At 52.2% G+C, this 26,772-nt stretch overlaps 9 protein-coding genes across 9 annotated transcripts; 2 read left to right on the forward strand and 7 right to left on the reverse strand.

Annotated features, from left to right (window-relative positions):
• The first annotated feature begins 1,467 nt into the window (after positions 1 to 1,467).
• Positions 1,468 to 4,765, forward strand: BDQ94DRAFT_132243 (SAM and PH domain protein). The gene is made up of 3 exons (XM_026764022.1): positions 1,468 to 1,652; positions 1,709 to 1,909; positions 1,980 to 4,765. Exons 1-3 carry the CDS (start codon positions 1,650 to 1,652, stop codon positions 4,251 to 4,253), a joined length of 2,478 nt encoding a protein of 825 aa, XP_026632062.1. The 5' UTR covers positions 1,468 to 1,649; the 3' UTR covers positions 4,254 to 4,765.
• Positions 4,766 to 11,272: 6,507 nt separating this feature from the next.
• BDQ94DRAFT_1083 (autophagy protein 5) lies at positions 11,273 to 12,714 on the reverse strand. Its single transcript, XM_026763515.1, has 4 exons — positions 12,531 to 12,714; positions 12,327 to 12,474; positions 11,845 to 12,280; positions 11,273 to 11,785 (listed from the first exon to the last, which is right to left on the reverse strand). The coding sequence occupies exons 2-4, from the start codon at positions 12,444 to 12,446 to the stop codon at positions 11,370 to 11,372; spliced, it is 972 nt and encodes a 323-aa protein (XP_026632063.1). The 5' UTR covers positions 12,447 to 12,474; positions 12,531 to 12,714; the 3' UTR covers positions 11,273 to 11,369.
• Positions 12,715 to 14,513: 1,799 nt separating this feature from the next.
• BDQ94DRAFT_176793 (A4/G1 family peptidase) lies at positions 14,514 to 15,687 on the forward strand. Its single transcript, XM_026772756.1, has one exon. The coding sequence runs from the start codon at positions 14,572 to 14,574 to the stop codon at positions 15,550 to 15,552; it is 981 nt and encodes a 326-aa protein (XP_026632064.1). The 5' UTR covers positions 14,514 to 14,571; the 3' UTR covers positions 15,553 to 15,687.
• A 224-nt stretch (positions 15,688 to 15,911) lies between these two features.
• Positions 15,912 to 16,688, reverse strand: BDQ94DRAFT_164832 (uncharacterized protein; the record flags this gene model as incomplete). Its single annotated transcript, XM_026770129.1, has 1 exon — positions 15,912 to 16,688. One exon carries the CDS (start codon positions 16,686 to 16,688, stop codon positions 15,912 to 15,914), a length of 777 nt encoding a protein of 258 aa, XP_026632065.1.
• A 260-nt stretch (positions 16,689 to 16,948) lies between these two features.
• Positions 16,949 to 18,469, reverse strand: BDQ94DRAFT_1105 (Zn(II)2Cys6 transcription factor domain-containing protein). Its single transcript, XM_026763556.1, has 3 exons — positions 18,276 to 18,469; positions 17,909 to 18,214; positions 16,949 to 17,858 (listed from the first exon to the last, which is right to left on the reverse strand). Exons 1-3 carry the CDS (start codon positions 18,381 to 18,383, stop codon positions 17,067 to 17,069), a joined length of 1,206 nt encoding a protein of 401 aa, XP_026632066.1. The 5' UTR covers positions 18,384 to 18,469; the 3' UTR covers positions 16,949 to 17,066.
• A 1-nt stretch (position 18,470) lies between these two features.
• Positions 18,471 to 19,481, reverse strand: BDQ94DRAFT_1104 (NudC domain-containing protein). Its single transcript, XM_026763554.1, has 4 exons — positions 19,438 to 19,481; positions 19,136 to 19,379; positions 18,749 to 19,070; positions 18,471 to 18,665 (listed from the first exon to the last, which is right to left on the reverse strand). Exons 2-4 carry the CDS (start codon positions 19,373 to 19,375, stop codon positions 18,634 to 18,636), a joined length of 594 nt encoding a protein of 197 aa, XP_026632067.1. The 5' UTR covers positions 19,376 to 19,379; positions 19,438 to 19,481; the 3' UTR covers positions 18,471 to 18,633.
• A 356-nt stretch (positions 19,482 to 19,837) lies between these two features.
• Positions 19,838 to 22,585, reverse strand: BDQ94DRAFT_1116 (uncharacterized protein). The gene has a single exon (XM_026763575.1). The coding sequence runs from the start codon at positions 22,484 to 22,486 to the stop codon at positions 19,871 to 19,873; it is 2,616 nt and encodes an 871-aa protein (XP_026632068.1). The 5' UTR covers positions 22,487 to 22,585; the 3' UTR covers positions 19,838 to 19,870.
• A 540-nt stretch (positions 22,586 to 23,125) lies between these two features.
• Positions 23,126 to 25,312, reverse strand: BDQ94DRAFT_1114 (2-(3-amino-3-carboxypropyl)histidine synthase subunit 1/2). Its single transcript, XM_026763571.1, has one exon. The coding sequence runs from the start codon at positions 25,046 to 25,048 to the stop codon at positions 23,336 to 23,338; it is 1,713 nt and encodes a 570-aa protein (XP_026632069.1). The 5' UTR covers positions 25,049 to 25,312; the 3' UTR covers positions 23,126 to 23,335.
• Positions 25,313 to 25,370: 58 nt separating this feature from the next.
• BDQ94DRAFT_132260 (maleylacetate reductase) lies at positions 25,371 to 26,746 on the reverse strand. The gene is made up of 2 exons (XM_026764023.1): positions 26,037 to 26,746; positions 25,371 to 25,962 (listed from the first exon to the last, which is right to left on the reverse strand). Exons 1-2 carry the CDS (start codon positions 26,560 to 26,562, stop codon positions 25,415 to 25,417), a joined length of 1,074 nt encoding a protein of 357 aa, XP_026632070.1. The 5' UTR covers positions 26,563 to 26,746; the 3' UTR covers positions 25,371 to 25,414.
• Positions 26,747 to 26,772: the final 26 nt, after the last annotated feature.

The raw sequence follows: 26,772 nt of genomic DNA on the forward strand, positions 1-26,772 counted from the left end.
GACAACTCCACAACGGGCCGTTCGCTACCAGAGCTTCCATCACCTAGTACGTAGCATGCCTCTCACCATCTCTAGTATAGGTGCTGATCAGCTGGACATTACGGATAGACACCTACTTGATAGGTCTTGCTTACATAGAAATCAGTTCACAGTAGAGGGAGCGGTAGCAACCTTTCCTAACCGATGTAAATGAACCTGCGTTGACACATGGGATCTGGACGATCACATCTCGGGTATCTTTCGTTCCGGAGGTGGGGCACCCAAGGAACGGTGTGATGAGATTGTGATATGGTCTGAGGAGCTGGTTGGAAGGATCTTCCACCCTCCCGCATAGCGATAATCAGACTGGAACTGTTATACCAACTTCCGATATAATGGTTGCCATGCGCCTGGTTCTCGGAGTCCTATAGCCAACACCCGCACCAACCCGTGATTCTCTGGCGAAAGTCAAAAGACAATGACTTGCCCAGTGCAATATATCTTCAGATACGCATTTTCTACACTTCGACAAACCCACCGTGAAGTAAAAGGCAAGTTGCCTGCCATCACCTTTCCACGTTGGCGGCAACCACTGGATGTCCAGTCGTCCTCCAGGGACTCAGAACTTACTATCATTACAGGGATTGTCTCCTCCAGTCTTCTAGGACAGCTGACTGCCATTGCTTTAACATGATCTTCAGGTTCAACGGGTATACTGCCATATCCATTGGGTGTACTGGCGCCGATGTTGGACTCAAGCTAAGAACGTGGATCAGCCTCAGGCGTTCCTGGCCACGAGACCACGAGGTTGAGAGCTAGGAGCTGATTCTCATAGGCGATGACGAGGCCGGCTCTAAGTGTGTGGCATTCAGTGCTCGTTTGGAGAACTCTGTAACAAGCTGGCGGTTCGCCGAGTGCTGGTAGCCTAGGTGTCAGAGCAAATGATACCCTCCGTCGGACAGCGGGGCTGGGAATGGAGGAAATTCAAAATGGCACTAAGGAGATGGTGAAACCTGCAAGCTCCTGGGCGCGTACATGTTGCGAAGCAATCAGAGCCTGTGGTGTGTTGCTGCAAGAGTCGTCACAGCAGTAGCGCCGACAAACTGACCTCTCACGGAGCGCCGTCACCCGCCGACGCCCACCCGGCTGCATGTCGACCTCTGGTATCCAAGGAAGTCACTGCGATCGCCATCCACTCTCGTTTTTCTCCGCCTTTTTGACAGTCTGACCGTCGGTCTAGGGCGACTTGGACGTGCCAACCATCGTTCTCATCACAGCGGCAACCCAGGCCTGCGCTGCCGCTGGTCCAAATCCTCCTGGGTCGCTGCCTCCCCTCCTCTTCCAATTCGCTCGATCCAGTCCACGGGTGACGGCCCTGCGTATTTACCGCCGGCACAGAAATTCTGTGCAAAGTGACCGCAAACCCTTGGGCGACCGTTGTACATAAACTCTTCCTTGACCCGATCCGGCCGTTCCCAGCGACGCTACCGCTCAACTGCCTCTCCAGTCTCCAGTGTTAACCCGTTTACCAGATATCACATTCCACACCTTTTCTCAACCAACGTACTGTTCACCAGCAACAAATTAACAGCTAGATCGACTAGCTTAGTTGGTTTCTGCACCTTCCCCTCACTATCACGGCCCTTGGGGCACTAGACATACGCGAGACAATGGTAAGAATCCCTGTGGCCCGCCTCCACTTGAAGTGACTTGGCTGATTAGAAGACAGTCAACCCAGTTAGCCTACGATGGCAGCCTACCTGGCTTGCGGAAAAGTGAAGCGGCTTCATACTATGCCGCCAGAGCTTCCTTTGGCCGACCCCTCTCCCAAGAGACGATCATGGAGGAATCAGACCATGGTGGTGACGATGATGATAACGATGATGATCTGAGTTACCTTGACGACTCACCCTTCACAAGCGTTGCCTCGGTAAGTCTTCGAATGAATCGGGAATCTCTCCGATGGCACAGCGGTTACTAACGCTACTGTCGCCATATAGTTCGGGACTGGAAGCATCTCCTCCGCTTCTACACCAGATGAGGCTACCACACCCGACTCCACTGGGCTGACAGCGTTTGATTTTCATATCGATGAAAAGGCCGTCAGGGGCCCAAATGGTCCTCATCTGTTTCGGCCGTCTGCAGATCTCTCAGACTATTACAGTAACTACGGAGAGACTGAAATGGGCTGGGAAAGCCGGCCTCCAAGTGCCATGGCACCTTTCCACCAGTCCGCTTCTAAGCTCGATCCTATTAGGAGAGATACTCCTGTCCCGAACCGTGCCACATCCACGCCACAGCCCCAACTACAACCACAACCTTTGTTTCAATCCCCAGCCCCAACCCAGTCCTCGGTTCAATCCCGGGAGCGACACCGACCCCAACAGCTTCAACTCCATAACCAACCTCGCTCTATAGCAAGTCAGAGCACAGTTTCCACTGAGGTTGAAATTCGACAGTGGTCTCCTGACGATGTGGTCAAGTGGCTGCATGCTCGCGGGTTTGACACGGGTGTCGTCGAGACATTCTATATGAATGACATCTCTGGATCTATTCTCCTTGAACTCCAGAATGAAGACCTGAAGGAACTGGGTGTCCAGTCCTTTGGCAAACGTCATAATATCATGAACGCTATCAAAAGCCTCCGGGATCCTCCCCGATCTGCCTCTGTAGGAACTTTCAAATCCTCAGAGTATGCATCTATTCCCCCAACCCCGCGCACTCACACTAGTGGGTCAACCTCCGATTGCCAGTCAGGTTCAGGTTCCGACAGCTACAAATCCGCGGGATTCAGTGAGAATCGCCGCCGTCGTCAACACGGCGGTTCTGCTCAACATAAACCCGAGGATCTCAACACTGGGAACCCAGTCTCAATTGTCGCAATTGAGCAGGTCCTGCCAAAATTGCACAGCTGCTCAAAAGGGGAGAGTTGCCGCAAGTGGCAAAAGCAGCAAGAAAAGCTTTCAAAACTCTCCCAGGATCTCCCTATCGGGAATGTCAATGGCAGGATTGTTCTGACGGGCGATCCTGGAAACCCGAAGACAGCGCCAAACCTGATCAAATCACCCAAATCAGAAGTTACTCCCTCCCTCATCGCTTCATCTGATGTTATGGGACCATTACGCACGCCTGGACTTGCCAGTCTGTGCAAAGAGAAACTTAACGAGGTGCAGCCCAGAGACCCACAAGAAAACGTGAGAAACTTCTTGAGCTTCCAGCACCTGCGAAAGATCCAAGCAGTCAACGACCCTGTCACTCCTCCGAAGGAGCTTCTTGAGACAGAAGAACCTTGCACGTCTCCAAGGGCGAATCCTACTCTCTCCGAGAATCTCCGTCATCTTCCGAAACTGATGATTCCGGGTACGCAAGACCAGTTGGACGACTACACCCCCGAGCTGTCCTCCCAAAGGACTGTGACACAAGAGTATCCAACCGCCATTCATAGGGGCTATGACTCTTATGGTTATGACACCTCCGAGTCACCTGCCGACTTCTATCGCAGTGACCCTCATTATGCGCAAGGTACTCCATACTCCGAGACGGATGTTCCTCTGACTGCCATTCCTGCCGGGCTCGTGCCGCGGGAGGACTCTCAGTCAGTACCTCCGAACATGCGCTTCGGATCAGACCGGCTTGTTCTAGCCGATCCTATTCATCGCTCTGCATCAGTGCAACCTGGGACTCACCGTCGCAACACTTCCTCCGATGAGCGACCCACCCTGAGGCCAATTGAAACCCCCGAGGAGTACTCAAGAACTCCTCGTATGGGTTACAACTCGCCCACCAGACGGTCCCCGAATGATGTCACCCACAGTGGCTGGATGAAGAAGCGGAAGACAACACGCCTTCTCCGCCATGAGTGGGAGGAAAACCTCTATACACTGAAGGGCACTCAGCTCGCCAAGCATTCTAATGAGGCCCCAACGCAGCGACACTCTAAAGCGCTAGAGTACATCGATGTTGACGACTATGCTGTTGCATGCTCGTCGCTTGCGTCAAGCTCCAAACTCACGGCTGCTTTCAAGAAAACTGTCCTGAAGCGCAGGAACAACACCCAGAACGACTCTGCGTTTTCATTTTCTCTGATCCCCGCCACTGGAGCTGGCAACAGTCAAGTGGACAAGAAGGCATTGTTCTTGCATACTGGGAAGAGCCACCATTTCGCTGTCAAGACCCGGGATGAACGTATCGACTGGATGAGAGAGCTTATGCTTGCAAAGGCTCTGAAGCGCGGTCGCGAGGGCAGTGTTGATCCGAGTAACAACTTCATTTAATGGGTTGGTGGACTGACCGTAACTGAGTGTGCTGTTGCCCAATTTATTTAGTATCAAAGATACCCACCATTGGAGTTAATATGTCATGTCTGTTTTCATTCATTTCACCTCATCCTATTTCTTCCAATTTTGCATCACTACAACACACACACACACACACACACACACACACACACACACACTCTTGTACGAAGAATGACGAGTTCACGAATTTTCTTTTCTCTCATGATTCCCTTTTCCTTGGGCTTTTTCATTTCTGGCATATGTTATATTCCAGATGGTGTATACCTTGGGTTTTCTTACTACTATTCCTGGTGGCCTAATCATGTACATTGCACCTTTCACTTATCTATGCGTTGCTTTCGAGACTGAACATAGATGCGACTTGTGTTGTACGGGAATAAAATTACCTTTCCATGACATGGGACCAATGTACCCTAGGTAGCAGCGCTTCCCACGGGGAGAGAAAAAAAAATATTAATCAATGGGAGTAGATAGATACCAAAGCGAACCATGGGAGTTCAGGGTCAACGAGACAGCAAGTGGTGCCATGTGTGCTGAGTAGGATTTCGGGCTGATAAGCGTCTGCGGGGTGCCATCACACAGCCAGTCAACGGTGGAAAGGTGGCCGACTAGCGCACGAGCCGTGAGATTGTCCCAGCCCGGCGCTTAATGCAGCCCGGAGACTGGCTTGCCTCCCCAGAGACTATGGCCAACCAACATACGCCATCCACCCCCTCGTTGCGTCTTGCCTTCCGTCCTCTTTCACTTTCTCTTCCCCCCGGCGCTTACAGGCAGCCAACCTGCTTCTACATCACATCGTAGTAGCATTCAGGTACCCTTCTTCCGGGCGGATTTTCGCTCACATTCGCCCACGTACCCACCGCTCTCCTACTTGGTATGCAACTCATATGCATTGTCCAACAGCGGATGGCCTGGATACCGCAATGTTGACGCCCATCCCCTCAGTTCCTGGATGATCACTGCGGGAGGGTCCACGCCGTCGATGTTCGCCGTCGGCCATGTGAGCATGAGCAGGACATCCTTGATGGCTGTCGTTCCCCCTCCCCGCTCCAATCTAATTAGCAGGCTAACTGGACATACCAACCCACCTAACTACCACCTCGTTCGGTGCTGATCTCAGCACTTTCTGGCGGCTAACGACCATACTAGTAGTAGCTGGATTTCATCCTGGCTAGCCATTTTTATCTAGCGACAAGTGTTCTTGTTTCTCTTCCAGTCAATGCTCAACTCGAATTTCTCCTCTCAATGCCACATGTACTCAGAATAATCCCGAGCGGAGAGGCTTGCGCTCAGCCGCTCGCGCTGTCTCCCAATATGGTTGACGTTCACGCCGTCAATTGCCGCCTCGCGCAAGCTGCTCATTCCGTTCGAGCTGCCATGCGTTCCCTCGGTGGTGGACGGGAGTCACAAGATTCCTCCCATAAGGCCATCCTCGCCATGAGTGAGATCTTAGATCTTTTATACCAGATCCGCGAGCAACTGAGTTCAGAGGAGAAATGGGCTATTGCTCAGGCACGGTTGAATTCTCTCGACGAGCTCTTGAGCTCCTTCGAAATCACGATTGCGACGATGGAGATCAATTTTCAGCCAGGAGGGGTAGGAAGTCGTGTCTATAGAAAGGGCCTGCTCGAACAGACGTTCATCCAACGGTTGGAACAGTACAGGATGGCTTTCCTCGTCGCAATGCAGCCTGATTCCCGGTATTTTTGCACCCCCGCGACGATCCCCCGTAAGGGAAGCTTACTTCTGCTCTGTGAAACCCGCTAATTGAGTCCTTAGCGAGAAAGTTGCGATGGAGCATCAGCTGCGAACTTCAATACGGACCTTCCGTGACTTGGAGCCTGGTAAGTATCTTCTCTGGTTCTCCCCACTTGATCATCGTACAAATCACTGAACTCGTCCTCCCTAGAATGGCTACGACAGAACCCCTCTTGCGGAGAGGATTTCCACTGCATCACGAGTCCAGTCACGTCGAGAAATCTGATGAGATTTACCGGGATGTGCAATAGGCGAGAGCAGGGAACATGCCAGTGGATATTTCAGGAGGAGAGCTACAAGGCTTGGCTCTTCGGCTCCTATCGGACGTTATACTTCATCGGGCCAGGTATTTGAACCTCTTCATAGGGCTATGAACACTTGTGCTGACTGGCTTGCAGCTGGCTCCGGGAAAACATTTATGGCGTGAGTCAATAAAGTACTCAATACACAGAAAGGTGGCTAATGTGTTGCTCTAGCGCATCTGTTACCGAAAATCTGCGGAATACCTTTGCTCTCTCCGACGTTGCAGTAGTCTTCCTGTTCTGCGAAGATGAGAAAGAAGACAGCCCGCGGTCTTCGATATCTATGCTTGAAAATTTCCTTGCTCAACTTGTTCATCGTAGGGGTGCTGCATCACATACGACTGCAGCTTTGTACGAATCTGAGGAGTTCCTACGGGGCCAAGCATCAGCAAAGGCTTACCAAAGTGCTATCCGGGCAGAAGTCAATCATTTCTCCAAAGTCTTTGTCATTATAGATGGACTAGACTTGTTTGGCGAAAAAGATCGTATACTAAATCGATTTCACAAATTACCAGAGCATGCGCAGTTGCTCATTACTCTACGTGAAGCCCGGCATGAGAAGGATGTCTGCATACCTATCAGGGCGTCTCAACGGGATCTCGAGACTTACATCGATGCTCGACTTGGCAGAGATTCTGGCCTCACGGCTCTTCTAGAACAATATCCTCCTGAGTATGAACTTAGAGATGCGGTCATTGCGCAGGTGGCTCTGAGATCGCGTGGTTTGTGCGTTGGCCCGTTTTGTGATGCTTGCTTATGTACCTTGCACTTGCTGACCGACGGATAGGTTTCTCCTGGCCCAACTTCACATGGATCTCTTGTCGAGGTGCCCTGATGCGAGTGTACTTCAAACAACTTTGTTGCACCTACCGAATACTCTAAATGATGCCTATGCTGAATCGATGAAGCAGTTGGCAAGTCATAATCTCCATGCTAGCCGGTGCATTTCCTGGACACTATATGCCTACCGACCACTTACCGTGGCAGAGTTGGAATATGCTGTATTTTTTGAGCCTCAGAACGGCGCTGCTCAGAAACAGCCTTCTTCGTTCGAGCATATCCTTTACGTTGAAACTGCAGGCATTCTCATCGTCGATCAGATTACCACTACTGTCCATCTTGTGCACAGAACAGCGAAGGAGTACTTGACGGGAGCAGCAGCAAGGGTATTCTTCCCTACGGCGCGGAAACATATAGCTGAGACGTGTCTTACTGTCATTGCCTCGGATGAGGTTGTGGATGATTTTTACCTGAACCACCGTGCAACCCCCAAAGTTTCGAACAGCAGCCTTCTCGCCTATGCTGCCACATATTGGGGAGACCATGTCCGCGAGCTTCCCGAAGAAGAGCAGACGACCCAGGTTCTTATTGGAACATTTCTCAACAAACTTTGCTGGAGGCGACCTCCAATCTACGAAGATTATAGCGAAGATGATACCGATATATTTCCAGAACTGGGTCTGGCAAGATATTATCCTGACTGGAGTGCACTTCATGTCCTAGCTTACTTTGGAATAACAACGAAGGCTAAACGTCTAATAGAGAAAGGGGCTGACGTCAACGCCAATGACAATGCCTTAGGGCTCACACCGCTTCATTGTGCTGCTCACCGTGGTCATGAAGAGATGGTAGAGCTCCTTCTCGATAACAAAGCCAACATCAATGCGACCAGTAATGAAGGGTATACGGCAATGCACCTTGCGGCAGAACAGGGCCAGAGGAGGATAATGCGTCTTTTGCTTTCCAGACGCGCTAACTCCAGAACGGCCAATCGGAAAGGAGTTACGGCACTGCATCTGGCTGTTGGAACGGCACTGGATGAAGCGACTGTTCCCCTACTTATCAAGAGTCGATCTGACATGGACGCCCAGAATGCACTCACCGGAAATACAACGCTCCATATTGCTATAGAACTTAGGAGACCTCGGGTTCTTCTTTTCCTTCTTGAAAAAGGCGCGAATCTAAACATTTTCAACAAGCAAGGCCTCACACCTTTGCAGTTGGCTGCTAAGCTCGATAACTGTGAGGCTCTTACTATGTTGCTTGAGAAGGGCTCAAAGGTCGACTTCTGCTCTTTGTCGGGTCTAACAGCTTTGCACATTGCGGCCATGGAGAATAACTGGATAGCCTTTGACATTCTGATGGTCGGAGGAGCGGACATCAATACCTGGGACGAGGATGGTGAAACGCTGCTCCACAAGCAAGCACGGCAGGCGTCGAGCTCAACTGTTGCGTCCCATCTCCTAGAACAAGGGGCCAACATTGAGGCCCGCACATCCCAAGGCTACACACCTCTACAATGTGCAGCCATGGATGGGAACAAGAAGATGTTCTTTTTCCTGTTAGAAAATGGCGCGAAGGTCGACGTTGAAACACCCAAAGGAGAGACACTACTCCACATAACTCCTCCCTCGAGCCAGGACTGTCTAGATATCCTTATGACGCTCTTGGACATGGAATTGGACGTCTCCGCAATTTCCATCAACGGCTGGACACCTCTCCATCAAACAGTAATCATGGGCACAGGTGCCCCAGACATTGAGTTCGACAAGACATCGGAATATATAGATCTGCTCCTCTCGCACGGCGCTGATATAAACGCTGCTGCTGAATCACCCAAGGGTGAAGCACCACTACACCTTGCAGTTATAGCGACCATGCAGCGACCATCTTTGGTTTCCTATCTTGTCAGCCGTGGTGCTTCCGTCAATTGCACGACGAGCGAGGGGAAAACACCTCTTCATTTGGCCGCTGAACGAGGTCGCAATTCCATTTTCCAGGCTCTCCTAGCTGCAGGAGCAGACTTGACCATCAAAGTACCAAACCCTACTACCGACGATGAGGAGGACTCCGACGAAGGGGATACTCCTCTGGATATAGCTCGAAAACACCCGCTGGGTGCCCACTGGTTCGACGAAACGGGCAATTTGCAGCTGGCCGTTAATGGCAGCCACTGCGGTAGTTTAGCAACACCAATAGAAGAGCTCGACACAGATTCAGGGAGTGATGACGGAACCCACCGTTCGACTTCGGCTTCAGTTGGAGACGGAGAATCGCAATGGGGATCAGTGATCTCTACACAGGTGGCCTCTACGCTTAGCGAGGCATAGCAAAGACTCCCTTCCTATATAACTTACACTACATGATGTTGTGATGAAAAATTAGCGAAGCAGCATCTTACAGCCATTAGCGAGGAGCATTTGGAGTTGAATTGACTATCTATTTCTCTTTTCCCAGTATAGCTTTCTCCATCGTAAAAAGCGTAGTACAGAAGACCCTACCAACGCCCTGTCCTTATCCAAATAGACCTACGTCTGCCTACAGAAGTTGAACAATTCTTCCAATTGAGTACTATAGTCCTAGTTGACCGACCTCGGACCTCGGGGGACACCGACTCAGCAGAACTGCCGACACTCCCAACCATGTAACTAACCGCCGCGAGCTAGGAGTGACAAAGCAAATGACGCACGAGCAAGCACGCAGTCGACAGATAAATCGAAATCAACCCCTGCATGAACACCATGCTCATCAGTCATCAGGCAATAGGTACATACGCGCTGTCCCACCACCAATGGCATACATTGTCACACATCTACCACATGCATGCCCAGGCGCTGCACAACTCATGTCACACACCTCAGGCTAAGCGCCTAGTTATTTACCGCCGGTGCGTGCACTGTGAATGAGTGTACGCCCATTGAAGTAGAAATCCATTATCTATACACAATGTAGTATGGACCTTCTGGATGTTTATACCCATATTACATGGTAAATTCCCGGTTCCAATGTGTATATATAAGCATTAAATAAGTATAAGAGGTACCCTACAACTTCTACCATACCAAAGGGAACCCAACAAAACCCATAATCCTAGCTGCTAGTAGAACTACTAGCTAGACAGGTCAGAAACCGCATATCACATAACAGTTGCATGCGTATAGTCCCACGCACCTCCTCTATTACCAACCACCAGCACCACCACCATCCAGCAAAGGTCTAGACTTCTCAAAATCAACCAAAAGAAGGCAAACAGGGGAGAAAGAGAACCACCTCATCACCCACTCCTTTCCCCCTCTTTCAGCTCTTTCAGCTCTCTCTCTCTCCCAACACTTTGAACACATCATTCAATCAGTCTATCTATCAACCGCAGCCAGAACCTAAGCGCCAAAGATGAGGGGAGGGAGAAACTCGAGATGAAATGAGATGATGTGACAGCTAACGTAACTACTACCCCGCTCCAAGTATCTCTACCACCAACATGTAGTCAAGGCTACTTAGAGCCAGGTACATATCTACCTTGACCTATCTAGGTAGGTAGATAACTAAGTAGGTCCACTACATCTTAATCAAGTGAGACAGCGACGTTCAGGTAGTATAGGAAAGTACGTAAGTGACCTATTGACCACAACCCCACTTTTCCGGACAAAATAAGGAAATCCACCAATCATGTACGGCCGTGATGTGATGAGATTGTGATGGGCTGGGCATTTGGTGAGGGGGGAAGGAAAAGGAATAAGAAAGCGTGACCAGGGTTCTTTCATGTTATTATTAACATTGTTTTCTGTCTAGCTCGGTGGTTAATTAGTTCTGTCTTAATTAGGGGATGGAAGTGGATGTTAATTTAAGCGTTTGGCGAGAGGTGTTAATTAGGGTTTTGTTAATTATGGGGGAGGGAGAATTTGTTCCTTTTACGGAGTGCTTAAGGGAGGTTAATTTGGAGAGGTCTACATTGGGAAAGGTGGGTTGTTTCTATTTTGCCTGTGTTTTTGGGGTTACCTGAGGGTTTCCGGTTACTACTGCATGATGGTGCCACGATTCGCAGGGACAGAATAGAAGAGCAAGGGCCATAACCTCAAAATGATTTCTCAGGTCGTCTTGCTCGTCACAATAAGAAGAAAATCATAAGAGGGCTCGCACAAGATGTCAAAGAGTTTTGCGGTATATTGAAGTTGGCATTAGAGAAGATCAACGCTATCTAACAGCAATGCCAGGCTAGTTACGGCGCACCACTTGTCAATGAGACGACTCTATACTATCCCATCATCCTGATTACAATGTAAAGCCACCCGTCGCCATACCCTGAACACCTTACCACTTCGTCTAGTGGTGCACCCATTGGCACCGCGGCACCATGCAGTACAGGCTTCGCCAGGACAGGGGTCCTCCGACTAGGAAATAAATGCGGTAGTAGTGAGTGCAGTGCTGACCCTATGGTCTGCGGTTGAGGGCCCCTGGACGTACTCAATATGGATTGACTTGCCATGACACTGGCGCCGGGTCCGGATGTTGGCTGAATGGTTGGTGGAATAGGAGACTGGACTACTTTGAGAGAGGGCGAGTCTGAGTCCGGGGGAAGGGGGAGAAAGAACCGGACAGGGATGTTGCGGAACGGTTGTGACTGGGGTGGTAGGAGAATGTTGGATATTCGCTGGAAGTTTGAAAGGTCCACTGGGTGCATGGTAAGCACTTCCCTCTTTGTTCAAGTCCAAGTGAATGGAATAACGTACCATCTCTCACTGACTCCCAAAGCCCCGCCGAATCCTCCCTGGAAAGGGTCATGATTCCTTTGGCGGTACCATTCCTCAGGAAATCTGCTTCTTTGACACTATTGATAAAAGCATCGTGCATCACTATCCCATCTGCATCAAGTCGGACGAGTTCTTCATCAGGCCAGTCGCTGAAATGCACGACTAGACGCCATGGTAACGGGTCTTCATCCGTTGTGGATACCAAGTCAGTTTCAGCACCACCTTTAGAGGCAGGATCTGCTCCGGCATAAAGGTCATAAAGGAGGCCAACTGGGTAGTGCCATTTCAACGGAACGCCTTCGAAGGAGAACCAGCCTTCGTGCGGGCGGGAACTGGGGTCAATTAAGGAGGGGGCGAAGAAAGCTCTCAGCCTTGGGAGAAGCGATGGTAAGTATGATATGCGAGGACAGGAGATCTGAGTGAGTTAGCTCTAGTTCATCAGGTACTAGAAGAGGACGTACTAGGTATGGATCTGTCTGGTCAAATGTACGGCTCTCTGATGGGGCCAAGGTGATATGTAAGGGCAGCTTTCCGGCCCAGACGGCTTTCTGGATACTGCCCAGAGTGGCTTTCGAATCCATTTTCAGGGAGGATGCACTGCATCACAGACTGTGATATTGCGTCAGCATTAATTAGTATACATAGCAGTGTGTTATGATACTCACAAGAAGGGATATCGCTGGATGGTTGCAATAGGCGGCGATCGTCGCTACGGGTCGCCGGTTGAATGCCCCGCAGGCTCAGACCACGATACACCCACGGCGAGTCATGAATACAGACCACACTTCTGTATGATGTGACAACTTATAGACCGATGCGATGGTGAGAGGCACGGGCCTGGTGAATAAGTAGAGGGAAGATGATCATGAGGTCGTACACTCATCCACCGCGATGGGCTCCCCAATTGGTCCAGCCCACACGTGATGTTGGTCCTCAGGCAGAAACATCTTGCTGCCTGATCGCGCGTCGCGCTTCTTTCTCAATTCACTTGGACAGCTTCCTACACGGCTTACATCTTTCATATCCACGACCAGATGTGATGATTCCTAGACCTGATGTTACAGCTGCCAAGCAGCTTTTCAAGAAGATTAACATCCATTGAGTGAGACCCTAGAGGTGTATGATTCCGAACAGGTTCCATTCGGAATACTCCATACAGGAGTGATCGTCAAATTCAAGTGAAGACGGCGCCGTCAAACCATTCTGGTGACACAGTGGGACGCCGAACTCTTCATAAGTATTCCAGCTATGGAGACGACTGTACCAGTGGTTGAATGCTGGGTCCCTATACTTAACAATGTGAAGCTACAGTCCGAAGGAACATTGCGGCGGTGACAATGCAGGAAGGTCCTCGAGTGCGAATGGCCAATACGGAAATCTGATACCAAATCATTATACTTCGGATGTTCTCATCGATCGTACTCATGAGATAAGCTGTCTGCAGGTGGATATCTGGCTGCTACAATGCCATGACCCATACGCCAGTTGTCGTCAATTATGGAAGTATGAACACCTACGATTTCTGAGTACCCAATTGAGAGGAGGTCCAGGACTACTGCTTCGACTTCATTGAGGAACTTCATTTTGCTTGCAGTGAGAGTGCCATAAGCTTGTATTGTGAATGTCGACATCACCTGGACTAATTGCAAATGCCTTTGATTGTTAAACATCAATGCGCCGGTCGCTTGATCTTCTTCACTTTGGATTTGTGCATCACTGGGCGCCTCCGAAGACGACCGTTTCCATCGTCAAGCTATTGATGATGCTGAAATATTTATCCATGACAGTGAGATCAACATCGTGTTCAGCATTGTGCTTGATTTACCAAAGATTCTAGATTGGCTATAGCCAGGCTACCTTCAAGCACCATGCTCTTGATTTATGTAAGCGGATTTCAAGATGCCGACATAGATGAACCCTCTCGCGCAAAGGATCCACTGAAAAGGCATCAGAATAACCTCAAACACAGGTTGCATGACAAGTTAATCATTCGTAATCCACCTAATGCCTGGTCGGTACTGTCAAGGCAATCCCAATCAACCGGATATTCAATTTACGTGAACTATACTATGTTCAGGAGTAGAAGATCTGAAAGTTAGCCATTTCCCCTGATGACTGCAATACTGATCGGTCTACGTGCCGTTGTGCATTTGGACCAAGAACTCCGGAATACGAGTACTGATCATGGCTTGATCCAGCATAGTGTTATCCGCTACATAGGGCAGACGGAAAGATTCAAGGTCCACCTGTTACCCCTGATTCACATCTCACCCCTTGGAGTATCTACGCCGACGAGATGACTCCACATATTCAAGCTGAATGGTGATTAGACAACAGCCAAGAACCCCTTGGAGCTTTAATCCGTTAAGCTATCGCCCTATAAAGCTAGCAGTGGCCCGACCGCACATCACTGCCGAATGCGCCTGCAACATCCACCATGAAACACCGAAGTTCATCTATAACAAACGTCAATCTCCGTGACTCCACCAGCTGCGGCACCGCGTTTCAAGTCTAAACCACTAACAGCTTCGAATAGCCCAACGGCAGAGTCAATCATCATGCAGTTGACTATAAAGCCTCAGCATCCTCCCTACCCTTCTTCTTTCATCAGCCCAGATCCGGTATCTGTATAGCCACTCATACGATCACCCGAGCAGTGCTCAGTTCATTCTTTTACAAGATTTCCTTTGTCTCACCACCACCAATATGAAGTTCACCTCTACTCTGGCTCTGTCAGCCCTCCTGGCTGCTCCTGCCCTGGCCGGTCCCCACGGCCACGCCCGTCAGCAATTTGGCTCCTCCCAAAACTTCCCCGGCACCGGCAACCAGGGCTTCAATGCCCCTGGACAAGGCCAAGGTCAAGGTCAGGCCGTGCCCCAGCCCAGCATCCAGCCCAGCGGCAATGGCTACCAAACCCAAGCCATCCCTCAGGCGCAATTCACCCCTCAACCCAGTGTCGCCAGCCAAGTCGCTCCCGCCGTGACCTCCGCCGTTAGCACCAACCACAAGAGCAGCTCCACCTCGTCGGACAACTACGAAGTCAACGAGAACTGGGCCGGTGCCGTTCAAGAAACCAGCGGCACCGCTACCTTCTCCTACGTGGCTGCCACCTTCACCCTCCCCAGCGTGACTCCCACCGCGGCCTCTTCCTCTTCGGACGACCAGGCCGTCTCCTTCTGGGTCGGCATTGATGGTGCCACGGGCCAGAACCAGATCTGGCAGGCCGGTGTGGACATCTACGTCCAGAACGGCGAGACCACCTTCCTCGGCTGGTCGGAGTGGTACCCTGCTGACACTGTCGGCCTTGACATGGAATTCAGCATCGGTGATGTGATTGTCGTCTCGGTCGAGTCAACCTCCAGCAGTGAGGGAACTGCCCTCATTGAGAACTTGACTACCGGCAAGAACGTTACGTCCACTGCTACGGCCCCGGATAGCTCGTCGACTCTGGTCGGTCAAACTGCTGAATGGATCGTTGAGGACTTGGCTATCGATGGTGACGGCTTGACCTTCATTAACTTCGGTGAGGCTACTTTCACGGGCTGTGTTGCTAAGGCTGGTGGAAAGACTATTGGCCTTGATGGCTCGTCTTTGATGGCTGTTGAGGATAGCACTAGTGATCATGTCCAGGCTGTGCCTAGTGTTGTTAGTGACTCGGAGCTGAAGGTGACTTACCAGAGCTCTTAAGGTGGAAGTGGTGAGACATTGTTCTTTTCTTCTTCTAAATTGTGTTTATACACGTTTTGTATTGGGGGTGTCAGAGATCAACCTGGGGTTGATTGAGTGAGATAGTTAGGTGGCAAGCAATTCGACTATCAGATACCAAGTAAACTTTGATATTGCATATACCTATCAGAGATAATTGAGTATATTATATATCATTTACTCGTATCTCATCCACACATAGCCTAATAGAAATATCCACATTAAGCCTTATAAGGCACTTCCATCGATAGGACCCATATTTACATCCCAGAAAAACTCCAAACCCCAAGCAAACAAACCAAACCAACGCACCGAAAGCCATAACAAACAGCTATGAATCTCTACACAACCCACGACCCCCTCCTCCCACCACCACCACTCCTCTCACTCTCATAACTCACCCTCCTCATATCACCATACCCATAATACTCTTCCCCAACACTCCCTTCATCTCCCCACCTCCTCCCACCCCCCGCAACATACACTCCCCTCGGCACCGCAATTCTCACATTCTCCCCATCCCCCTCCCCGTCAACACCATCTCCCCAACTCCCACTACTCCTCCCCGACATCGACACAGACCTGGACCTCTCCCCATCGCCCGAGAAACTCAACGACGGCACCGGCGATATCACCCCCTCGACCTCCCCTTCTGCATGGCCCCTCCACGTCGGCGAATACGGCGGAGGAGGCGTCTCTCTCGTCGCGGTGGAGGTGTTCCCGTAGCTGTGGGTTGTGCTAGGGAAGGAGATTTGAGAGGATGCGTCATCTGCTGTTGTTGCAGCAGCATTATTCTCTGATGTTTGTGGGGTGGTGGTAGTAGTGTAGGGGTGTTTTTCGTCGAGGGGGAAGGAATTGTTGCTGTTGGTGGCATTGTAGGAAGATGAAGAGATGGGCGGGTCGCGGAGGTGCAGGGCGAGGGTCTTTTCGTTTAGGTCTTGGATGTTTGGGTGAGGGGTGTAGGCTGGGAGGGAAGGTTCGAGGGGAGGTTGGTATTGGGATAGGTCATTGTGGTGGTGGTATTGGGTGGATGTGGTTGTCGGAGCTGGTGGTGGTGAGGGAGGGCTGGGACTGGTGCAGGAGCATGGACAGAGGGATGCGAGGAGGGTTGAGAGCATTGTTGCTGTTCTTGGTCTTGGTACAGTTATGGAGGAGATGTTCGTGTGCAGTTGTTGGAGTGAGGTGGTGAGTCTGCTGTAGATGTTCCTGACTCCGAGTCCACCCGTTGTGAGACGGGTGTCGATGGTGGTGGTGGAGGGGCAAAGTGGAAGAAGGTTGATTGAGACACCGGAGCACGTCAATGCGATGCAGAGACTACGTGTCCCTGATTGAAAGGTGATGTCTACGAGAATGAACGAAGGAAAGAAAGTCAAAAGTCACGACGAGGCTGCGCCTCAGCATCCAGGCATCTACGTTCCCCGCATCGCTGATTGGTGGAGTTCCCCGCTCCTGGCCTGAACTTTATCGATAAGCGGATAAGATAGCATCATTCCAGTTCATTCTGGTATGCAAGCATTCTCGTAGTCCTCTATACACTCCCTTGGAAACCTCATAAACTCCTCCCATCCCTCCCCCAGATACCACGTTATCGCCGTAATTTCTGATATCGCTCGTGTTTCGACCCAATACATCTCCGTCCCATACATTAAGCCCAACCACCAACTCAGCAGTATCAATGCCGGTGGATCTTTCTGCATCAACTTAGCAAAGAACTCAGGTAGCAGTCTCCCCATGAATCCCGTGTACGGTGCAAAACTCCGGACTCCTCGCTCCAGCGACAGCAGTCCTGTCAATATTCGTGCTGGCGCATGATACGGGCTCGTCTTTGCGGTGGTCGTGTCATCGATACCACATAGATCTGCTAGCCCTGGATGAATAGCCACCCGGCCAGGACGATCATCCTCAAAGAAATCCGCCGTCTCAGCATGAGACTTCATGAAAACCTCCCACCACATACTGCCAGCTTTCCACTGCGCCGTCGCCATGATCAGATGGCGCAAGCCCCCTTGCAGTGTCAGCCAGCTCAGGGAGGTAATATCGTCTGAGAAGACAAACGAGCTGAGCGGGTCGTATTCATCTAGAGCAAAGGAGCGAATAGTCAATAGCAAGCACGCCGAAATGAGACTATCCGTGTTCTTCGGGCCGATGGTGGTAATTTCCTGAGAATACTGGGTGATAGCCTGCTGCCAGTGGTAAGTTTCCGTCAGGGTATAGACGCGACCATCCGAAGCCATGTGGCGGATATGCGAAGTTGCTGCTGCAATGATGGTATGCAGAAGGAAAGGTGACTTTATTGTCAGCAGCAGTCCTCCTTAGTAAGATGAAGTCAAGAGCATACATTAAACCCTAGCTGGATGATTTTCGCCTGCATAGCGGATTGAGCGCGTCCCGGCCCGAGCGCCGGGTTCGTTAGGCCATGGTGGAAGTGCTGCAATGCCTGCACTACAGGCAATGGGCCGCTTTTTGAATCCAACTGCAGGATCTCGTTGATCTTCTTGGTCACGGTGTCCACCGACATGCAGTACGCTTTTGAATCGGGCGGGCTCGCAAGGAAGACGCTGACGCTGTCTTTGGTCTCGGGCTCATAGCTGCAGTCGAACCCGAGTTTTTGGCATCGGTGACAGGATGGTTTCTCCTCGTCGCACTGTCGTTAAGGAAGAAGGCGATCAGAGAGGATATCGACTAGAAGAGTAAAGAGGGAATACCTTGACTCGTCGCTGCTTGCAAACGAGGCAGCCAGCGCGGGATTTGCGATGCGGGCGTCGGGGATGAAAAGTACGGGGAGAAGGACGAAGCTGGAGGACAGACTGCATGGCAGCCACCAAGTATTGCTAGTCCTTGCTACGTTCCATGAATGTGCATAGCTTGCAACCATGCAATCACGAAGAATGAAGAGAACAAGACAGTAAGACAGACAGACTCAAGACATATGACGATGAGAGCAGCCTCACGGGAGTGCCTGACCAGACTAATCCTAATGCGGAAGCCAGCTATATTCCACCACCATAACATAAAATATACACTTTAAACACCATCATAATTCATATACCACTACTTATATACCTAACCAATCTTCGCATTCGAGAAATCCATCTCTGCACAGACACACCACATTAGCCTCACCTCACCCCCCACCTATAGTGGCAAAAAAAAAAAAAAGAAAGGGAAGAATACTAACCAGGATGTTCCTCCTGAAACTTCTTCAAAATATCCCTCTTCTTCTGCTCATCACTCGTCAACCCACCCATCTCCTTCTGCCTCTGATCATACATCATCTTCTCGACCATTGCTCTCGTCTCGCCATCCAACTCACTCAGCGACGAGTTCTCCGGCGTAATTTTCGTAACGTCGATCTTCGGCGCACTCGTAACAACATGCGCCCACCACTCCACCTTGTTCACCTTGTCCAAGTGGATCGAGATTTCCTTGCCGGGCGGCTTCGATGTCGATTCAAGGGTCCAGGAGCATTCGTCGGGGATTACTGGATGAGGGAACTCGCCCTAAAAATTCCCCATTACTATGTTAGTATTGTCGTAAGAGAGAGTTGTAGAGTGGGGTTATGTACGTCAATAAAAGCTTCCTGCCCCTTGATTGCAACGCGGATTTTCGTCTTCGTGAGCACAACATCTAGATCCCGACCGCGGATATTCGATGCCACCGGGATTGTCACCTCCACGTCGCGGATCGTTTGGGTCCATTTGTAGGGCAGTTGGGCTTGTTCGGCGGCTTCGCGGGCTTTGCGGGCGGATTCTTCTTCCTCGCGGCGGGCGAGCTCGGCGGGGTTGGGGGGTTGTTCGTCGGCCATTTTGCTGTTGAGGGTGTGTTAGTGGTGATATGGGTTAACTTGGGGGAAAGTTGGGGACGTACTTGGTTGTGAGGGATTGTAGAGCGTGAGGGGATGGAGATTGTTTGGGAGAATTGGAGGGAATTACAGATATGGTGGGGACTGGCTGGATGGCTGGAAGCTTCCGCGTGCGGGGCAACTTTCTACTGCGTTTACGGTGTAGTCGATAGACACTACGCGACTACAATAAACAGTATCATTGAGGTAATGGTAGGATATCGTATGTCATTATTTTATTACATACATTTTCCTCCATCAATGACCCACAGGTTCTCTTCTGTCCTCCCGGGACAACAGGATAACCCTCAGCGCCCGGCGCATCAGGGCAACCCGAACAGTATCATTTGCTATGCACGCTGCTTAATATCTGCAGGCCCAGATGTAGAATAACTCCGAAAATAATCATCAGTCCACCCATCCTCGACGCCCGTAGATCCCTGCCAGCCATATTTTATCTCATTCCGTACTGTCCGTTAATATCTCCTCGCCTAGATCCTCTGCCACCGGTCCAGGATACGTCGAGGCTTCTTCGATATGCTGCACCTCGCCGGATTCCTCCCGCTCGATGACGTCGAAGAACTCGCCGGCATACTCGGCCATCTTGTTTGCCATTTTGTTCGCTAGCTTGTCCTGCACGATGCCCTCCAGCAGACGCATGTCCTCTTTCCATTTGCGTTCCCGACGGGCCTTTTCTTCTGCCGGCCGGCGGCAGGTCCCGTCTCGCTCCCGCATCTTCAGGCAGTTCGGGCACAGGTAATTGACTTCGCAATAGGAGCAGTTGCACGGCGGGAAGGCGATGGTGCAGTCCTCGCATACGTACACCGAGCAACTGGTGCACTCGCGGAGAACGCTGGAGCACCGCTGTCGCTGGTCACCGACCGCTCGGTACTGCGGACAGAAAAAGGACTGACATCCTTGCCATCTGGGCTGGTCGGACGGCGAGTCGCAGTAGACCGAGGATGGCGAGGATGAGCGTGAACGGTTGGAATTGGAGATGGAGAGGCTCCGCGAGCGGCGGTGAACCAAAGGCGTGGGTCGAGGATGGTCGAACGCGCTACTGCTCGCCTCGGGAAAGACCTCTTGGTTGTCCTCGGTAAAACTGCTTGTAGTTGAATCAAGGATCCGCTGCGTCCGATACGGCAGCTCGAACTCTGGCACGGAATTCGTGTAGGGCACCCGCGATGCAAACCCGCGAGAGCCGGTCTCGGCGTGGTTCTGGATCGCCAGCTTTTCCAGCGTCAGATCCCGGTACCCACAAATTCTCAAGCGGAGTCCCCGTAGATCATGCTCGATACACAGCGGCTTCGAGCAGCTCTTGCAGTGGACCTTCCACTGAGGTGTGTCGTAGCAGTCCTGACATAGATTGCGCGGACAAGCTGCAGGCTGTCGGTCGGGCGGGCCAAGTAGCCACCGCATCATGGCGATATGTCCGGTTTCCAGCGTGTAGTCGGGCTTGCGAGGGTCTCCGTAGGCGTCCCGCGGGAACGTTTTGCTCCATTCCTGTGCCGAGTACTCCAAGTCCTCCCATCCTTGTCCTCGAGGCAGAGGCACGGCTCGTACCTGGTCCACATCGCGGTTCGGTGTGCCAATACTGATGCCGCCGCCGCCAGAAAAGATTGGCTCAGTGCAGCACCAATGGAACGTAAGAGCGGGATAGGAGGGAGTTGCGTTGTTGGCTCCAGTAGTGTTTTCGGAATCTTCGACAGGGTCTTGCATAGAACATGGCGACATGGTAGCTCCAGGAGCCCACCAGTATGGACTGTCCTTGGAAGCCGATCGAGGCCGGCAGTGCAGATAAGGCCGTTCATAAGCACAGCTAGCACATAGAGTCTTTCGACATCCAACACAGTGCATCAATATACTGCATTGCTCGCATCGTTCAGGAATCAACTCGCAGCAGTTGTCGCAGCGGATATTCTCCACGAACTGTGTATGGCTCCGTCGCAAATGTGCCGGTAGCATCTTCCCCTCTCCATGGTCTCCACCCTCTCCAGTCCCCAAAGCCTCGCCGTAATAGCCGGTCTCACTGTGTTCCCACAGCTTCGCATCCCGCTGGGCTGGACGGTTCGCCTGGTCTACCGGACCAATCCAGTTCTTCGACCTCCACAGCCGATCAAACACCACCCACACCTCCGCCGACCCCTGTGGAACACGCATAGACACGTAGCCCCGCCTCCGGAAACATCTCCCCGCAGGAGTCGAGCACCATGCGGTATCCGTCCAGATGCCCAGCTTATGGCAGAGATTGACCAGTTCATGTGTGGGTTCGGAGTCGGAGTCTTTTCGCGACAAGGAGGAAGTCAGATACGGCCGTCGTCGATGATGTCGACAGCGATACGTGTAAAGACTCTTTAGTGCAAGATGCTTCGTATCCGGCGAACTCCCGATGTTCTGCTCCATATTGACATCATACTGGAGGCCAAACATCGTGAGATACGGGATGATGTGGTACTTGAGCGACACGTTCTTGCAGCCTCGTACGGAGAGATGTTCCAAGGTCTCGCGTCGCGAATGTAATACCGTCGACATCAGAATCTGCCCCGACACAGCTGTGTTATCCAGCTCTAGACTGCGCAAGCACGGACTGAACGGAATCACCACGTTCATCAACAGCTGGTCGAGTGCATACGGGCGGGACTGGCGCGGGATGACGGTCTCGGAGGAGCCGGTGAAGACAACCCGGAGGGGCGGCGGGGTGCCAGATGGGTAGAGGAGCCGAAAAGAGAGGTATTTCCATGCTGTCGGATAAGAGCGGAGGAATGATCGGAGGTAGCGGGAGGTATGGTAGAGGCTCAGGATGGCCTCGGTGGGAGTCTGCAAGAGGAGAGATTCGAGGATGGGGGCATTGGTAGTGACAACGAGTTCGAAGGTGGATAGCGGATGTTGGGCCGGAAGGACGGAGTGTTCGAGAGCGGAGTCCACCAGGTCTTGCTGTTGTTGGTCTCCGCTGGGCTTGCCGGCCATGGCTGCAGTAATAGTAGTAGTAGTAGTAGTAGTAGTAGTAGTAGTCGACTCAGGGCCCGATCGATGATCGATAGCGGGCACTCCCGGAGTATGAGATACGGATGGCATGACGATCCGAACCGGATGGCGGAACCCTTTGCTTCTTCAACAGCCTTTTTCTTTTCCCTTTTGATTTCACTCCCCTGGAAGGAAGCTGAAGGTTAGAGTGACGCGAGATCGCGAGCACAGCGGAGAATGCGGGAGAGGGCCGCACATCATAAGGGAACCAGGAAGGAGAGCATGCGCAAGGAGGGCGGATTACACCCAAATGTTGGACATGAGCTGTGGCCATCCACGGGAGGGAGGAGTAGAATGGAGGGAGAGTCGGAGGGAAGAGGAGGGAGAAACAAGTTACAGCAAACCGATTGGGGGTGGCTTGGACAACTCAGCTCAGAATTGGCGATGGGCAACAAAAATCCAGCGGGAGGCCGGCAATCATGTGATAGGTCGCCTTGGCCCCGTTGGGATGCCACTCTTTTGTGTTGTTGCTTGCTGCTGATGATGTTGATGATGGGATTAGACTTAATCCTATGACGATATACGTTTGGTCACCGGAGTGTGTGGCCTGACGGGTCTCAACTTTCACTAGTGATTCGCCCCGGTGTGTTTATTGAATATTGAATTCATCCCTCTTGATTTCTTTCCACTATCTGCTGCTAGCTGCGTGGTGTTGTTCCCCCCCGACGATCCAAACCACCACAACCACAACCACTAAACTCGGCATCCGCTTTGGGCAGTACCAGCATCAGTAGGGCACAAAAACGATCCATCATTGCATAGAAAATAGCAGACCACTAGTTTCACCTGACTAGGCTTTGCCTTGTCCACCCCCTACTCGTTCCCATACTTCCACCCTGTTCAACGGTCGCGCCCAACAATCCGATTCTCCGAACGCCAGGGGAGCGAGGGCGGCCTGAACTAGTGTCGCTCTATTGTTTCTCCTACCGTATATCCCCTTGCAATACCCTTGCGCCCTTCCACTACCAGTGTGCTATCCTTCGCGTCCTCCTCCTCCTCCTCGTACTGGATGTCGAAATCACTGCCCAGCCCCTTCCACGTCCGTTGCGACCGAAGGAATTCCGCTCCAGGGGAGATGGTCCCGCCGATCATCGCCAGATCCCCTTTGGCTCGTCTGGCCAGGGCTCGCGCTGCCGATGGGCCTCCAGCTGATGCTGACGAGGCAGCACCCTCTTCTCCTGAGGCAGAAACGCGGGGTGCAGGGTTTCGCATGGGCCGGGAATGCGAGACATACCGGCCAGTGCGCAAGTCGAATTCTGGCGGAGCCGAATCGGGCTCGGACATCTCATCCTCATCCTCCCCGGGCGCGGCACCGTTCGTCGACGCATCTCCATTCTCTGCCTCAGCAGCGGACTGATCCAGGACAGTCTGGAAATCACTCTGCCAGGCTCCCGTCCAGACCCGCTCCGTATCCCCCTTCAGGGTAAGCTCCAACTCAAACGGCGTGATAACCGGTTTCCAGAAATCCCGACTATCAACGAGGGAGCTTTCCCAGCATCCAATGACCACCCAGCCGCCGATCTCGCTGAAGTTAGCCACCTTAGCCGCGTTCAGCTTGCCCACCACAAACAAATAACTCTTCTTCCCGGCCGCCGCGATCCGTTCCCGAACATGATCCACAATATGCAGGTAATTCTTCACACTCAACGTGTTGACCAGGATACCAAAGATCGGGGCGGTATTCAAGGACGTCAGGATAGCATAGCGACGGCGCAAGGCGGCGGCCGTGGACGCGGGCAGGGGCTTAACATCCTGGCCCGGCTTATCCGTAGGATAGATATAGATAGCCGCCACGCGAGAAGCAAGGGTGAGAAGTAGCGCAGTAGGCGGATCAGAGATGTGAAAAAGCTGCCACTCAGCCAGAGACTCGGGGCTCTCGCGCACCGTCTCCGGCACCGTGCGGTTCGGAATAGCAGATGAAGGGTCATGAAGCACCTCCGTCGCAAACAGATTCGTATACCCCTCCTTCACCAGAGCCTCATACACTGCGGGGACGTGATCACAGTAAGTCACATCAGCCGCCAGAATAACCTTCGTATCCAGCTCCGGATACGTCTCCTTGAACGCACGCACGACCTTCTCCAACGCCAACTCCTTATGCGTAAACACATAAATCACAGGGAGTCTGGCCGTCGGCGACAAACACGACCGGCCGTAATGCACGACCACATCGGCATCCACATGCTCAGCCGCCACCTCATCCACGCAACAAGTTCCGTAGGAAGTATCTGCCAGGATATACAACCTGGGCGCAGGCTCAGCCTCGTCCACCTTCAACTGAGCCACCGACTCTGCCAGATCCTTCTTCTCCCCTTCTCCTGCACCTTCTTCCGTCCCCGCACTCTGACCACGGGCACCCTCTCGCGTAGTATCCAATCCCCGACTAAGAAGCTGGAACACCCTCGGCGCATCCGGGAGCATATCATCCGGAAACTGCAGCGCAATGCGCTTATACCGCGCCTGGCGGATCTCCTTGAGCGTGCGTTCAATGTCATAGGTGATGGCGATTTCTTCGTCGGAGACGGGACTGCGGTTCGGGACGGGGTCGGTGGCTTCGAGGATGCGGTCGTCCGGGGTGGAGAGGACCGGGGCGGCCTCCATATCGGCGCCCATGGTGGGGGGGAAGTATAATGGATTGAATGTGTAGATTTGTGGTGTAGTAGTGAAGTTTGGAACTCACTTGAGGGTGTGGAAAAGTGGGATGGTTGCAAATTTCGGGTTGATTTTCATCTGGCGGGCACTATCCCCCCACTTTCACCCCGCCATCCACTCGCTCGCTCGCGGAAAAGAGCGAGGGCCAATCGCGGTGGGATGGATTACTGAGGTTGGTTATGGTGCCATATTACAATGTAGAAAAATAGGATTGTTAATTTATCGGAAAGTGTATATGTAGAATGTACACGTATTCCACATCTAGATAGAGATGTAAACTCTACATACCTGCTATTTACATACAATACCCCTCCCTGAAAACCTAATCTACAAATCCGCCCTCGCCGGCTCCCCAGCCCACACCCTCCGAATCAATTCCCGGATCGGCTCACGCTGGATCTCCCTAGGGTTCCAGTACGGGTTACTAACCGCAATATCCGCCGCCTTATCAATATCCTCCTCCTTCATACCAAAGTCCTTCAATCCACGCTTAACCTGCAACTTCTCCAACAGGACATTCAGCCCGTGGATCGCATCCCCGTTACTCTCCGGCAGCGCCTCGGCCAACTTCTTCATGGCCTCGGGGATCTTCGGCGCATTGTAGGAGATAGCGTGCGGGAGCACCGCCGTGTGCGTCTCTGCGTGGGGCAGGTTGAAGCTTCCGCCGAGGGTGTGGCAGAGCTTGTGGTGGATGGACATGCCTACGCTGCCAAGACAGGTACCGCAGAGCCAGGCACCGTATTGGGCGGAAGAGCGCGCGGAGGGGGAGCTGGGGTTCTGGACAATTTCGGGGAGGGAGGAGGCGAGGGCGCGTGTGCCTTCCAGGGCCATTAGGTTGATCACGGGGTTGGTGTTGCGCGCGTAGAGAGCTTCCACTGTTGGTTCACTGGATTAGCTTTGTTTCTAGTATGGAATGTAGAGAGAAAAGAATGTAGTGGGTAGGACTAACCCGCATGCGCGATGGCATTGACACCGCTCGTCGCACTCATGGCCACCGGCAAGGTCATAGTCAGGTCCACATCGTAGATCACAGTCCCCGGGAGAATCTTCGGGTCGGAGCGCGTCTTCTTCAATCCGTCTGCCGTTTCACCCAGAATGGGGGTCATCTCACTGCCCGCATAGGTGGTCGGGATACAGATGTGCGGCAGGCCGGTGCGGATGCTGATGGCCTTTCCTAGGCCGATGGTGCTACCACCGCCGATGGAGACGACGCAGTCGGCACTTTGGGCTTTTGCGTATTCCAATGCCTTGTCGGTGATGTGAGTGGGAGTGTGCATGGTAGCTTCGGTGAAGATGCCGGCCACTTGGCCGTTCAGGACGGTTTTGACATTCTCGGCTTGGGAGACTTGCTGCGGGGTCGAGAGGAGGAGAGGTGCTTTGAGGTTCTGGCGGGCGAGCTCGTCGGGGAGCTTCTTCAATGTGCCGCTGCCGAAGATGACTCGGCCGGGGTTGGCGTTGTATTCGAAGGAGTCCATGGTGGTGGCTGTGGTTGGAGTAGTGTATGGAGTTGTAGATGAGGGGAAAGTGATTGAGGATAGCGGGGAGGGAGACTCATATGAGAATTAGGATCGGTATATATCTTTGCCTAGATCGACCCATGAATTGGAATACTAGGAACCCGAACAGCCGACGAAGCTTGATCATCATGAATAATCCCCCACACCCCACCGATCCGGAGGGAACGT

This window comes from Aspergillus welwitschiae (assembly GCF_003344945.1).
Source record: "Aspergillus welwitschiae strain CBS 139.54b unplaced genomic scaffold BDQ94scaffold_1, whole genome shotgun sequence".
Classification (NCBI taxonomy): Eukaryota; Fungi; Ascomycota; class Eurotiomycetes; order Eurotiales; family Aspergillaceae; genus Aspergillus; species Aspergillus welwitschiae.

Excerpts from the sequence above, each read along its gene's own strand:
- BDQ94DRAFT_132243 (XM_026764022.1), top strand. Across the intron at positions 1,910-1,979 it reads CCTTCACAAGCGTTGCCTCG|TTCGGGACTGGAAGCATCTC; the intron begins GTAAGTCTTCGA and ends GTCGCCATATAG.
- BDQ94DRAFT_1083 (XM_026763515.1), bottom strand. The coding sequence starts at position 12,446 with ATGGATTCGAAAGCCACTCTGGGCAGTATCCAGAAAGCCGTCTGGGCC. Across the intron at positions 12,281-12,326 it reads ACCAGACAGATCCATACCTA|ATCTCCTGTCCTCGCATATC; the intron begins GTACGTCCTCTT and ends TAACTCACTCAG. Across the intron at positions 11,786-11,844 it reads TTGGGAGTCAGTGAGAGATG|TGGACCTTTCAAACTTCCAG; the intron begins GTACGTTATTCC and ends CCATGCACCCAG.
- BDQ94DRAFT_176793 (XM_026772756.1), top strand. The coding sequence starts at position 14,572 with ATGAAGTTCACCTCTACTCTGGCTCTGTCAGCCCTCCTGGCTGCTCCT.
- BDQ94DRAFT_1105 (XM_026763556.1), bottom strand. The coding sequence starts at position 18,383 with ATGCAGTCTGTCCTCCAGCTTCGTCCTTCTCCCCGTACTTTTCATCCC. Across the intron at positions 18,215-18,275 it reads GCAAGCAGCGACGAGTCAAG|TGCGACGAGGAGAAACCATC; the intron begins GTATTCCCTCTT and ends CCTTAACGACAG. Across the intron at positions 17,859-17,908 it reads TCATCCAGCTAGGGTTTAAT|TCACCTTTCCTTCTGCATAC; the intron begins GTATGCTCTTGA and ends CTGACAATAAAG.
- BDQ94DRAFT_1104 (XM_026763554.1), bottom strand. The coding sequence starts at position 19,375 with ATGGCCGACGAACAACCCCCCAACCCCGCCGAGCTCGCCCGCCGCGAG. Across the intron at positions 19,071-19,135 it reads GGCAGGAAGCTTTTATTGAC|GGCGAGTTCCCTCATCCAGT; the intron begins GTACATAACCCC and ends GGGAATTTTTAG. Across the intron at positions 18,666-18,748 it reads GTTTCAGGAGGAACATCCTG|AGATGGATTTCTCGAATGCG; the intron begins GTTAGTATTCTT and ends GTGTCTGTGCAG.
- BDQ94DRAFT_1116 (XM_026763575.1), bottom strand. The coding sequence starts at position 22,486 with ATGCCATCCGTATCTCATACTCCGGGAGTGCCCGCTATCGATCATCGA.
- BDQ94DRAFT_1114 (XM_026763571.1), bottom strand. The coding sequence starts at position 25,048 with ATGGGCGCCGATATGGAGGCCGCCCCGGTCCTCTCCACCCCGGACGAC.
- BDQ94DRAFT_132260 (XM_026764023.1), bottom strand. The coding sequence starts at position 26,562 with ATGGACTCCTTCGAATACAACGCCAACCCCGGCCGAGTCATCTTCGGC. Across the intron at positions 25,963-26,036 it reads CAATGCCATCGCGCATGCGG|TGGAAGCTCTCTACGCGCGC; the intron begins GTTAGTCCTACC and ends GTGAACCAACAG.